The following is a 13,657-nucleotide window of genomic DNA, read 5'->3' as shown; positions in this document are numbered from 1 at the left end:
AATCACAGCCTTGTAATTTTCCAATATCTGAAAATAGTTGCCTTGTATTTTGTCCAGTTTTATAATCGTTACGGAATCGAAGGGCAGCCGCATACAGTTACTCCACTGTGGCCAGAAGCAGAATTCAACTGTATGTACTTTTAAGTTGTCTTCTGTTTCTTATATCAATTGCTTCCTCACAGATTTGTTTTATGTTTGAGTCTGATGCCTGTGTTTCATTTTATTTTGATTATCTCTTTAGAGTGAGTTTATATTAGTGTTTTCACGTAGCATGTTTTATAAATTTTAAAACACTTAGGGCATAATATTAATAAACATGCATTTAAAAATTATGAGTTCTTTTTAAAAAAGCACTATAGTTTTTTTTACCAAAAATACCTACGGCGATTTTGATGATAAACTTACCTTCATAATTGGAAGAAGGTCTTCTACTTTGTGTACCTTTTCCAGAGCTTCTCTAACTTCCAACAATCCTTTAGGATTATTAGCTCTTAAAAAGAGAGAGAGAGAGATGGCAACTAAAATTAATACAGGAATGTAATAATTAATTATGCTATTACCTTTAATTTAAATAAATCATCCTTAATTATGAATAACTCAATATTCAAAATTGTGGGTCACAACTAAAGGTTCTAAATAAGGGGGTGGTTTAATCCTAATGAGTTTGGGGCTGCAGATGAGAATTAAGAAAATACATAGCAGCCCCTCTAGAAAGTGAAACAGGGGAAAGCAGAATGAATTGACAGCCAGTGTTTGTGTATACCTGTGGGGGTCTGGGTTTGCTCATAAAACCTTGATTCTCCTTTTCCAACTCTGAAATTAGACGTAAATGTTTTTTCTTTCTAAAGTTGCCCAAATGGAAGTATCCTGCTGGGTTTTTATACAAATTTTATATTTACTTGGTGATAACTAACCATTCAGAATTCCTTTTTTTTCCCAATGTTCTGTTCATTGTTATGTCTATACCATATTGCCCTTCAGCTGAGGGAGAATGAATTTTAAGGCTGAAATCCCTAATAAAGAAATTCAAAGAAACATCAGCTTTCTAGAAGAAAGACACTAGAAAAGTCATAATATTGTATATAAAATTAAACTTAGTTAAGGTCCATGGATGTTGTGAAGTTATTAAAAAGATGGTTGTTAAGTGATTATGAAAGGCTTTATGACACCAAACACCATGTAAAAATTTGATATACTTTGTTTCATCTGTCAATAGGCTTAGTTTTCAAGTTTCATAAATATAATAAATGTAAAATACATGAAATCTATCCATTTCTATGATAAAGAAAGTTGAAGGATTACCCATGATAAACAAGAATTCTATCTTTAATAAAATGAAGAATTTTCTCAAAATATTCCAGGTATCTCATGTTAATCACTTGACCCCTGTAAGAAAAAAAAAATTAAGAATCTTTTTACAAAGGAACACATTTCAAACAACATCTAATTTCCTAGTTAATTCAAAGAACAATAAGAGAGGGGCTGGCCCAGTGGTGCAGTAGTTAAGTTCGCGCACTGTGCTTTGGTGGCCCAGGGTTCACAGGTTCAGACCCTGGGCGCAGACCTAGCACCACTTGTCAAGGCATGCTGTGGCGGCGTGCCACATAAAGTAGAGGAAGGTTGTCAACAGATGTTAGTTCAGGGCCAATCTTCCTCACCAAAATAAACAAACAAAAAAAAGAACAATAAGAGAGCTCTGAGAATAATGTAGTAAACAAATTAGGGAAATTCACTTGTTTGCAATCAATGAATGAGAGAAGCAAAAAACTATCTGACCAAGATTTTTTGTCAGCTCTCGGAGCTCACTCTGATAGGAAAGGCACCAAACTCAGCCCTGGAGATGCCAAATGGAACGAAAAATCCTCAACTATTGAAATGAGGCTCGCCCTTTATGCCAATTTCCTCTGATGGATCGCTTCACTTTTTCAGCAATATGCCTTCTCCTCTCCTCTGGCTCTCCTGATGGCATTATCTGATAATACCCCTTCTTGCTGTCCAGCTGACTAGCTGTCTTCATCACCTCTACTCACTCTAAACATTATTTTCCTCACATTTCTATCCCCACTCCTCATTTTTAAAACTCTCTCCCAGAACTTCACGTACAGCCAACAAGCTGATGTACACATCCAACAGGTGTACATGTGTACAACAGAACGCACACATCCAACTGCTCCCTGGACGTCACTCCCTGGATTACCCACAGGCATCTCAAACCTCAAGTTCACATCTGTCAAACAGGAATTCACTCCTGCCCCTGCACTCCCAGCTTCAGCCCCTAAACGTGTCCACTTACTTTCTGTCCCGTTGCTACCTGGCTTATTGGGACAACCATGTACCTGAGCCAGCAATCGGATGGCCTCCCTGTAGCTGCATGCTCTCCCCTGTTTCTCACCCACCACCAGTGCTCCCAGTTCTGCCTTCTCAATATCCATCTCTTCCCTTCCAGCTCACTACTACAGAGCTTTCCAGACTTTCGTACTTTTTTGTCTGAATTACTACCCAACTTTCTAACCAATTTCCTTGCCTCCAAAATAGCTGCCCTCTCTAACCTGTCTGCCACCTGCAGCTGAAGTGACCAGCCCAATGTGCAAATCTGCTCATGTCACTTCTCTGCTTACAATCTCTGATTAGCTTCTCCATTGTCTTCAGGGAAAAGAATGCCTTAGCATGGAATATAAAGTTACTTATCTTTGGGGAAAAAAGTTATTTATATTTTGGTCTCTGCCTGTCTTTCTAGCCTCAATTCCTGATACTCCCTTTATTGCAAACTAATCATTGGTCATAATGAATTAGTCACACTCTCCTGATCATGCCTGACTCACTTGTGGGTCCATGCCTCATCCACCTCTTTCTGCTTTCCATGTTTCTAAACAGCTCAGGCATCACCTGAAGGCTGGACTGGACATCCCTTTTCTGTGTCCCCTTGGCATCCTGTACACGTGACCACCATTACTCTTAACATACTACATAGTTGTTCACTGGTCTGTCTTCTTCACTAAGCTTTGAGCTTTCTGAAGTCAGGGACTGTATTTCACTTCTATATCATCATCACACAATACACACATTGATGGTGGCCTTCAATAGAAGCTAGTTGCGTCTATCTATAAATGTCACAAATTATCCAATAAGAAACAGATAAATATACAAGTCATAAGGAGAAAAGAAATTTATTTTCTAGAAATTAAAAAAATAAACATATTAATGACATTTCTGTTAAACTTAAATGTCAAAGTTGTATAGAATAATATTTTCTTGATTCAGGCTTCTGGAACTAGAAGCATTTTAGATGTGCCGCAACTACTACATTTGTAAATTTTATCTAAAATTAAATTCAATGGGTCCCCTTGAAGCTGATATTTTTAATATTTGTTCACCTTATTTAGAGGGTGGCTAAGCACATAAAGGGAGGGGAAAAGAGCTGAGTGCTTCACTCATGTCCCTAACTTGCAAAGCCTGTGGACAAGACAAGAGCTCTCCAGGTAACCTGGCTTGCCCTCCCAGGGTGGCAGCTTAGCAATCAGACCGTGTTATTGATCCAAACCCTTTGTGTGTCGCGGGGCGAGACGGGGCAGCCTTTCCCCCACCACAACAGACTTGTCAAAGAATTCTTTGAGCTTTGAAATATTATCAGGATATCAAGGCAAATGTAATGTTCTCCATCTATTACTTTCTATGACGTTTTAGGACCCTTTAAATATGGGCATTCTAGGCAAAAATCTGGCAGTCTACCCTTCAAATGAGCTCTGCATCACAGAGAAGAGCCTGGAGAAGGAGCACAGCATGTGCTGCATCTCTTTCTGCAACTGGACTAGTTGAAAGGAATGCAGGCGAAACTGCGGTGCAGAGCCAATCTGTGCATTCCCTGGTCAAAAAGTCACCAGGAAAGAAGTAATGGGCTGCCGATGGTCTCCACGACCTGTCCATTTACAATAAACTCCTATGAAACCAGGAAAGACGCAGAGAAGGTTCATACCTGATTAAATTGATGTGATTGTTAAAACCTCTGCTAAGACTTCGTGCTGGCATTTGATCTAACCATAGCACTGGCTGGTCTGGGTCAGCAATCCTGCAAAACAGAGCTTGTTAAAGATGAAGGCCTTATAAAACCTAGAAGTGCTCAAAAGCATTAAAAAGAAAACATGTAGGAGTCTTTGCAAAAGTGGAGAGAAAGCAATTGCGGAGTCTATTACATCTAAAAACATGACACACAAACCTGTAAGTTCCAAATAGGTGTTCCAATTGGACCAAGTAAGAAGTCAGTACAGGTTTAGCAGGAGAGCAGTATTTTTCTCTTGACAATGAATATCAGCAGTTCCCCCCTTAAACTGTGGCTGGCTAGCCAGGCCCACACTTCAATTATAAAGGGACTGGGACACTGAAGTTCACGCAAAGGTACCACAAGTGATGATATGCTCTCTCAAAGGCTGCTTTTTCTAAAACACTTCATTTAAAAATGTGCTTGCAAACATGATAACAATCAATTCCTATTCCATAAATATGAGTTGAATGTATTTCAAGGCATAATGCCAGCAATTTCTGAGAAACTTTAGAGAGGAAAACAACTTACAAGGCCTACTGTCAGTAAATAAAACAGTATTCAAAACCCGTTAAGAAGAGGAGACTTACATGATTTTACAATGATAAGACTTCTAGCTTATTTTCACTTAAACATTAGTTACCGTCTCCACTTTACTGCGATGTCAAACATGTCTCTCCACTGCATCAGCCGTGTTTTTCCATTCATTCGAACCTTCGAGTTGGTCCATGTACGCTGTACAGCTTGCATGACTTCCAAGGCTGCCAAACCCATGGCTAAAAGAAAGAAATATTGAGAGAACAGAGTTAGTAAGTATACTTTAGAGGCACTGATTTTCACTGACTCTCAGGGATAACGCCAGACTCGTTATATAAAGAAAGAATCACAAGTACTGGTAATTTAACAAGACTGGAGGTACTTTACAATCATGACCCTATGAAGACTAAAATCCATCAGAGGAAATTAGAGACACTCCCAAAGTCGCCTCCTCCTGACTCTGCCTTCTACTGAAGCAACTGGAGACTAATTCTTCCTCATTCCCGCAGCACGGAAACAGCACCCGGGATGAGCTGTCTGATCTACACATAATGACGGAAGACCTGCATTCTACATCTACACGACAGCAACAGCACAAAGGGCGAGGCTGGAAGTAGTCTTCTTTCAGAATTCCAGACGAATGAATCTACACATTTCTGTTCTGATCACGTGGAGAATTTGAGTAAGTACAATAAATGACTTTTTTAAAAGCACAACATGACAATAATCGTTGCTATTTGTAAGAAATTTTCCCATTTTCAGATAGTTTCGGAATACCTCTGTGTATTCTCTTGTTTGGCAGGAAACCAGGTGTTTCATATTGCATCAGCGATCCCAAACGATCAGCTACACAAATCAGCTCTTGGACCTCAGGCTTATAACTCTCAAAATTCTGATGTAACACATCTCTGGAAGAAACATGACATGATAGTGACTTTGACAACAGATACTTTGCTATCCAACTTCACCTGAAAAGTTCTCACTTCCTCCACTGGAAAATGAATCAAGAAAACTGTGACCACATGATCTTTAACTTCAGTGCTTTGCACCCAACCATAGACAAATTAAAAGAAGGAATCATTAAGAGAGTGTGTAGACAATTACTATCACATGCTTGTTAGTAACTCTGACAACCAATTGGCATTTCAGAAGGCACCTCTGACCGTTATTTGCTTTGTAAACTTCTCCAGAATACATAACCTACATGAACTGCCTTTTTCAACAAGCAGCCAAACCCCCATCCTATGTCCACTCCCTATACCAGCGCCAAGTTGTGTTAAACCAAATATACTTGAAATGATATATGTAACTACTATTGTTTAGCTGCAACCTGCTAGAAGTTTTCATAACAAAGACTGCAATTCTAAGTTACAGGTTGTGATGAGGTCCCCAAGACCACCCTCAGATTCAGTGATTCACTAGGAGGCTTCACAGGACTCAGTGTATAGTTGGCTGTGATTTTTCTTTTTGTGAGGAAAATTAGCCCTGAGCAAACATCTGTTGCCAATCTTCCTCTTCTTGCTTGAGGAACATAGTCACTGAGCTAACATCTGTGCCAGTCGTCTTCTATTTTGTATGTGGGATGCTGCCATAGCATGGCTTGATGAGTGGTGTGTAGGTCTGTGCCCAGGATGTGAACCCATGAATCCTGGGCTGCCAAAGTGGAGCATGAACTTAACCACTACACCACCCGGCTGGCCCCCATGGCTGTGATTTATTACAGCAAAGGACACAAGCACAATTATCAAAGGGAAAAGGCGGATGGAGCAAAGTCCAGAGGAAACCAGACGCAAGCTTCCAAGACTCCCAGGGGAGATGCACAGGATTGATTCCCCTGCATGAGATGCTGCCCACCAGGGAAGCTCAGTAGACACTCAGCGCCCAGGGATTTTCCTGGGGGCTGACCACATAAGCTGCCTCTGCCTGGAAAGTACCCAAATTCCAGACCCCCAGAAGGAAAGCAGGAGTTTAGCACAAACCATATTGTTTGTACAAACAGCTCAGGCACAGTGAGCCACTCTTAGCAGTACTGGGCATAGTGGGACACTCCCAAAATCCAAGGTGCCAGCCAAGGAGCAGCCTTATAAGCAGACCTTTCCAAGGGCAGGAGTTCAGGCTTGCCATGTTGAACAGAAGTTCTTAGGTTCAATGCAGTCCAATTTATCAATCTTTTTGTCTAAGGTGTATGCTTTGTGTGTCTTGATTAAGAAATCCTTCTCTACCTCAAAATCACAAAAGTTTTCACTTAATAATTTCTCCTAAAATTTAAAAAATTTGACCATTCTCATTCCAGATTTTTTATCCATCTGGAACTGGATCTCTATCTACACTATCACAAAAATCCATTTTATTTTATCCATATGACAACCTAACTGTCCCACTCTGATCTACAGCACACCTTTGTGCTCCTTTGGTCTACCTGTCTATCCCAGCACCAATACACTCTGTCTTCACTACTATCTTACTTCTTGCTATCTGGTAGGACGAGAACCTTCTCCTCCAAGTGTGGGCATCATCTTCTTCAGGAGAACCTTGATTATTCCTGGTCCTTTGTTCTTTCACACAATTTATAGAATTAGCTCATCAAGTTCCTCAAAAAACTGTTGGGATTTTGAATGGCATTTTATTGAATCTATAATTAACTTGCTGAGAAGTGACCTATTGATGTTATTGAACTTCCTATTCATGAACACAGTATTTCTCTCCATTTATTTGTTTTCTCTTAGTAACTTTCAGTGATGTTTTATAATGATCTCCATACACGTTTGCACGTTTTCTAAGATGTACTCCTAAGTACTTTGGCCATTATAAATGGTATTTTGTTTGTTGCTAGTATATAAAAATGCAAATGATGCTTTACATTAATTATAATCAACCACCTTGCTAAAGTCTTATTTTCTATAATTTGTTTGTAGATCATCTGGATTTTGTTGGGTGTTTTGTGTGAGGAAGATTGGCCCTGAGCTAACATCTGTGCCAATCTTCCTCTATTTTACATGGGACACTATCACAGTGTCACTTGACGATCATGCCAGGTCTGCGCCCAGGATCCAAATTGCAAACCCCGGGCTGCCAAAGCAGAGTGTGCGAACTTAACTACTACGCCAATGGGGCCAGCTTCCCTTAATTTTTATACTTACCTATCAACTTGCTTTTTTTCTAGTATAATATTTTGGGATATTAACGTTTTTCACAAAATTGTTTTTACTGCATTCCACGAGTGTTGGTATGTGGTATTTTCATTTTTGTTCACTTAGAAAGTATATTCAAAATTCCATTGTGATTTTACCTTTAATCCATATTTCAATGTGTGCTTTTTAATTTCCAAATAATGGAGATTTTTTTCTTATATATATTTTAAATTATACCATGGTAAGATATGATACCAATTATTTGACATGTATTGAAATATGCATAGTAAGTGATCAGTCTTTGTATAAATGATCTAAGCACACTTGAAAAGAATATGTATTCTTTAATCATTGAGTACACAGTTCTATAATAGACTGATACATCGTTTGTTAATTGTGTTGTTTAAAGAGTCTAAATCTTTACTAGTTTTAGATTTAGTTTTTCAAGAATTAGAATTTCTCATTACAATACTGAATTTGTTAATTTCTCTATAAATTTCTATCAATTTTTGAAGTTATCTTATTAGGCATATATAAGTTTAGATTTATATTTTCCTGGTGATTTAAACCTTTGCCATTATGTAGTAATAATCTTCATTCCTAGTAGTGCTTTTTTACTTGAAATCCATTAATATCAATCTATAGCTACACCAGGATTCTTTCAGTTAGTGCTTCTCTAGTATAACTTCTCCCATTCCCTCACTTTCAATCTTTGTGTCCTTACGTATTAGGTGCCTCTTATAAAAAAACCCCACATAATTGGATTTTTTTAAAAATTCCAATCCAACTATGTCTAACTGATGTTTTAGTCCATTCATATTTATTGTGGTTATTGATATATGTGGATTCATTTCAACCTATTCTTATTTTTTTCTTTTTGTTTGTCCCACTTTTTTTGCATCCTCCTCCTCCTCTCCCCTTTTCTGATTGATTTCAGATTTATGTTTTTCTCTGTTTTTTACTTCTCTACTAATATGAAAGTTGTATACTCTAACTTTCAATACTTATCTTAGATATTTTAAATATTCATAATATAACTTAAAATCTTAACATAATATTTAACCCACATTGCCTTAGAATACTTTAACTTTTATTATTCCTTAACTTACTTGCTATTTTTGCCCAGTATTTTATTTCTGTCCTTTTTATAAACACCCAAACTAGATATTATTTTACATAGATAATGCTTTTTTAGACTTACCAGTTTACCATTCTTACCAATTTTTATCCTCATTATTCGTTCTTATATCTCAAATCTTGCTCCTGATGTCAATTGCCTTCTTCCTTAATTACATGCTTTAGAAGTTCCTTAGTGAATGCCAACTGGTGGTTAATTCAGTTTTTGATTATCTGAATATATATTTATTTAGCCTTTATTCTTAAAAGATAGTTTTGCTGGGTATAGAATTCTAGATTGAAAGTTATTTTCTTTCAGCACTTTGAAGATATTATTCCATTATCGTCCAGCTTCCATTGTTGATATTGAGAGGCATAAGTCCATCCAATTATTGACCCTAAGTAGGTGATATGATTTTTCTATTTTTCTTTTTCCTTATTATAGGCTTTCTCTAATTACCTACAATGTGTCTTGATATGAATTTCTTTTCATTAACTTTGCTTTTTAAAAAATCCATGGATTTATGTGTTTCCTTAGTTCTGGAAAATTCTTAGCCATTATTTCTTCAAAAATTGTCTTTCCTCCATTCTCTCCTTCTGATATTTCAATTAGACATATGCTAGACTTTCTTACATCTTTTGTATCTTCTATCTCTCTTTCATGTTTTCTAACTCCTTGATTCTCTGTGCTACACTCTGGATAATTTCTAGTGCTCTATCTTCCAATTTTGCAATTTTCTCTCAGGTATGTCTAACCTGCTGTTTAGCTTATATACTGAATCCTTCATTTCACTGATTATATTTTCTGTTCCTAAAGCTTCCAATTATTTTTTTAATCTGATCATTTTTGATAATCTGTTTCTTGCTCATGTTTGTGATTACTTCATAATTTCTTTAAACGTTTCATTTGGAGTTATTTTAGAGTATATAGTCAACAATTCCAATATCTGAAGTCATTGAGGGTCTAAGTCTATTTATTGTTTGTTGTTTCTGTTGATTCTCACATATGGTTTTAGTGATCTTGGTTTTTGATTTTCACACTAATGATCTTATTCTGTGGCAATACTTCAGACCAAAATTGGCACTAATTTCGTCTCAGGAAGGATTTGTATTTGCTTCTATTGGGATCTTGGGAATGCCTCTAATATGGGATAACTTTAGCCCTTTAAAGTTGAGCAAACCCATCTTGCCTATGCCTCAAGGCACTCCACTGCAGTTGTTGTTAAATGCACTTAGCCTCAAGACACTTTCTTCCTTTTAAATGTGCTTACCATTCACCACTGTAGTATGAATCACACCTCCCCCAACCTTTTCTTTCTTTTTAGAGAGTCAGGGGGTTGATCTTTACAGCATTGCTAGACTCCCAGCAATTAATTTCTATTCTAGATCTAATTATTTTGTAATGGGATAGTCCTTTAGCATATCCATTTTGCCATATCACAACAGTAGTTTGCCAGCAGTGTAATTTCAAATTTTCAATATGTTAAGTAATTTGTTTTAAAAGTAACATGGTAAAAGAATAACACATGTCAAGACTGCCAATAAGTGTTAAGTACTTTTGAAGTTTAAAGGTTGCCCAAAATGAGCAGAGAAAGTCAGGCTAGAAGGAAAGATGATATCCAAAGGTAAGTTTCAAGGTACTCTAAAACTAAAAGAAATACTTGCAGACATATTGAATACAAAAATAAATTCATCAGAAATATGGATAGAAAGCCATTTATTGATAAAGAGCTATCATGACGAAATTATAGCTCAATCATGAAAAAGAGAAAAAAAATCTTTATTTAAAGCACTTACTTTATGTGTGGTTGCAACCCTGGCTGCTCTTCATAGTCTTCTATGAGGAAAGGCAGATTCTTAGCCCAGTGGTCTTTGAAGCTTCCAGGCAGATCCACATCAATGTTATATTCCGTAAGGGGAGTATCAAGGTGTGCATGAAGATATCGAGAATACTCTGCAGACAGGAAAGGGGATCTGACACACCCAAATACTGCTAAAGAAACATTTTTTATAGCCAGCTGCCATACAAATACTTTGCAACAAACTGTTATTCAATTACAAGAATTCTAAATGGGAGACTCCAAATTTTAGTAAGTCACTATTATTATATGATAATCAGGGTAAGCTGCCACTGACTCGAGTTACCAAGGTCAAATACAAGCTAGTCAATCTAGGCCTACTTTGGTTAAATTTTAACCACCTTTCCATGAACAACACCAAATATCTCACTTTTCAATTCCAGAGTCTCAGGATCCAAGTTCAGTGTTAGATAGAGCCTGGTCCTCTGTCGACTGACAGATCAACCAATTATGTACACGATTTCATCAACTAACTGACAACTGCTGCTTATCTCTATTAAAAAAAACAGGACATGGAGTGCCCCCTCCTTCAGTCTAGAGTTCACAAACCCAAGTTCTTTAAACCAGGAAAAGAGAGGGAATTGTAATCTAGAGAAAGAGCTGTGCTGTCCAATAGGTAGCCCCCAGCCACTTGGCTACTAAGTACTGAAAATGTGGATAGTGTGACTTAGAAACTGAATTTTAAATTTTATTTAATTTAAACTTAAAAACTGATATTTGATTCAATTATTAGAAAACTTCAGTATGCTTGGGAAACTTGCATGTATGAATCTACCTTTTCAACTTTAAATTTTATGAAATCAAAATTTAAATCAAGTAAGTCAAATGAAAACTCAGCATCCAAATTGAGATACACTGTATGTATAAAATATACACCAGATTTAGAAGACTTGGTACAAAAATAATATAAAATATCTCATGAATAGTGTTTTCATGTTATTTATATGCTGCATTAATATTATGGATATAAGAATTAAATAAAATGCATTATTAAAATTAATTCTACCTGTTTGTTTTTACTTTTTTAAAATGGCTACTAGAAATTTAAAATCACATACATGGCTTACAATTTTTTTCAGTTGGACAGGGCTAGTACAGAGGGTTAATAACAAAGTAAAGAGAAGAGACGGAAGTAAAGATTTGGACTTCATATGAAAAATAGAAATATCTTTATGTGTGGCAGAGAAAAGGTGAGTAAGACTGGGACTAATAAAAGGATAACTCAAAGATTTGCTTTCATCCTCATCCCAGGTTAATTTCTCCAAAATAAGTGAGAATTCTGATATAAAGAAAGGATGGATCAAAGATAACAAGTTTACATTTAACAGTAAAAACCTCATAAAAGGTTCCTTTCCTGTCATTCCTATATGTTTAGATGAGATGTGAAGAGAGAAGAATACCCAGATGACTGTCACATTTAGTTCAAAATATATTTTTTTGACTTAAGTAAAAATGTTTTAACTTTACAAGAAAAATATAGGAAATGGCAGAAAAAGCACTCGATTGGATTGGTCTTTAGAAGACATGGATTCTATCTAGTCCAGATACTGCCACTAAACAAGGGTGGCTATGGACAAGCTACCTTGCTTCTCTGAGATGCAACTGTCTCATACAGAACATAAGAGAGACAAGCACTATGATCTCTACAGCTTCAAGCATTAAAACTCAATGATTCTGCAATTTTCTGACTTACCTCGGAGATATTTCACTTTAAGATACTCTGGGCTGGCTTTCTGGCCTGGGAGAGGATCATTTAGCATAACTTTAGTTTGTGCTTTTATCCCTTCATAAAACTGTCCCATTGCAACATGGCTGAGTCCTTTCATGTACTGGCACACCTCATTATATGGCTCTAGCTGCAGACACCGCTGAGGCATTGAGGGAGAAAATGCTGCATTAGTATCCATATAGTTTAAGAAAACTTTTAAGTGCTTTATTCTTTCATCTAAAACTAGAAAAGTTTTCCCTCCAGGTTAAATCAGACCAAATACATGATCTGTAAACTGGTGTGTGGGACAAGGCAATGGTTCTTCTCTCTTTCTTTCTGTTGAGGTATAAACACTATTCTTCGCCATCCCCCATTCATTTCACTACTTTGTTGAAGAATAATTCAAGAACTCCAGTCACAGTGCTTCCGACTTACAGATGCTCACCTTGAAGTTCTTCAGGGCTTCCTGTAAGCTGCCATGGTGATAAAGCATCATTCCCCGGAGCTGGAGGGTCTGGACGTGATTCTGGTTGAGCAGCAGGGCCTTCTGAAAGCTCTCAGTGGCTGCTTCAAAATTGCCCAGTTCTCTAGGTATTTCACAATAGTTATGAGCACAGTATAGACATTTCAGTAACAAACAGAATAAGTTATCCTCAGAATTCTGGTCTAATATGCAAGGAAGATACCCTCATATGGGCATTCCCTTTTTCATTTTACCACTCTACAGGCTTTGACACATCACGTCCCACTTACTTTTTCTAAACCTTACCAGACTATAGGATAACCACAGAGCTCTGGAAATCTCTGGGGAAAATTAATTTATTGATTTCCAAAGGCAAATACTTATTCAAATCCCTTTCCCCAATTCAGGATGAGCTCCAACCCCTAAAAACATGTGTGTAAATTTTAGTATTTGGATAGAAACATACATTTCTTCTCTGGAATAAAGTATATAGGTTATAATCATATGGAGATTTATCATTCTGAATCAAATTCATAGGCTTAAAATTGTATTTTTTTCTGTCACTGGAGTTACTTCACCTAAAATCTAGTGATCATTATGTAATTTAAAATTCTGGAAAAAAGAAGTATATTTTAGAGTTGCGATCATTTCACACTGGAAATGGTTATTACTGACCAGCCTTCTTTGATATATTAAAATTTTTACAAATAAGAGAAGTAGTATATCCCATGACTCAATTTTCTATTAACAATGAATATTTAAAAAAATATAACACTTGCTTACATTTATAGCACTTTACTATTTACT

General features: G+C 36.7%; 1 protein-coding gene across 23 annotated transcripts in view; it reads right to left on the bottom strand.

Annotated features, from left to right (window-relative positions):
* Nucleotides 1-13,657, bottom strand: part of TTC13 (tetratricopeptide repeat domain 13) — a 79,619-nt gene that overhangs the window by 15,078 nt on the left and 50,884 nt on the right. For all 23 annotated transcript variants that reach the window (XR_011525060.1, XR_011525004.1, XR_011525006.1 and 20 more), the window contains 8 exons: nt 12,833-12,974; nt 12,373-12,547; nt 10,618-10,774; nt 5,351-5,481; nt 4,680-4,812; nt 3,974-4,066; nt 1,303-1,386; nt 406-490 (listed from right to left, as the gene is read on the bottom strand). Coding sequence is in view for 13 of the 23 variants with exons in the window: in XM_070568967.1 (XP_070425068.1) it covers nt 406-490; nt 1,303-1,386; nt 3,974-4,066; nt 4,680-4,812; nt 5,351-5,481; nt 10,618-10,774; nt 12,373-12,547; nt 12,833-12,974 (1,000 nt within the window). In the remaining 10 variants the exon portion in view is untranslated. The remainder of the gene's footprint in view (nt 1-405; nt 491-1,302; nt 1,387-3,973; nt 4,067-4,679; nt 4,813-5,350; nt 5,482-10,617; nt 10,775-12,372; nt 12,548-12,832; nt 12,975-13,657) is intronic.

The sequence above is a fragment of the Equus przewalskii genome, chromosome 1 (genome assembly GCF_037783145.1).
Source record: "Equus przewalskii isolate Varuska chromosome 1, EquPr2, whole genome shotgun sequence".
Classification (NCBI taxonomy): Eukaryota; Metazoa; Chordata; class Mammalia; order Perissodactyla; family Equidae; genus Equus; species Equus przewalskii.
Note: the sequence above shows the minus strand (reverse complement) of the source record. Positions and strands in the feature narration are given on the sequence as shown.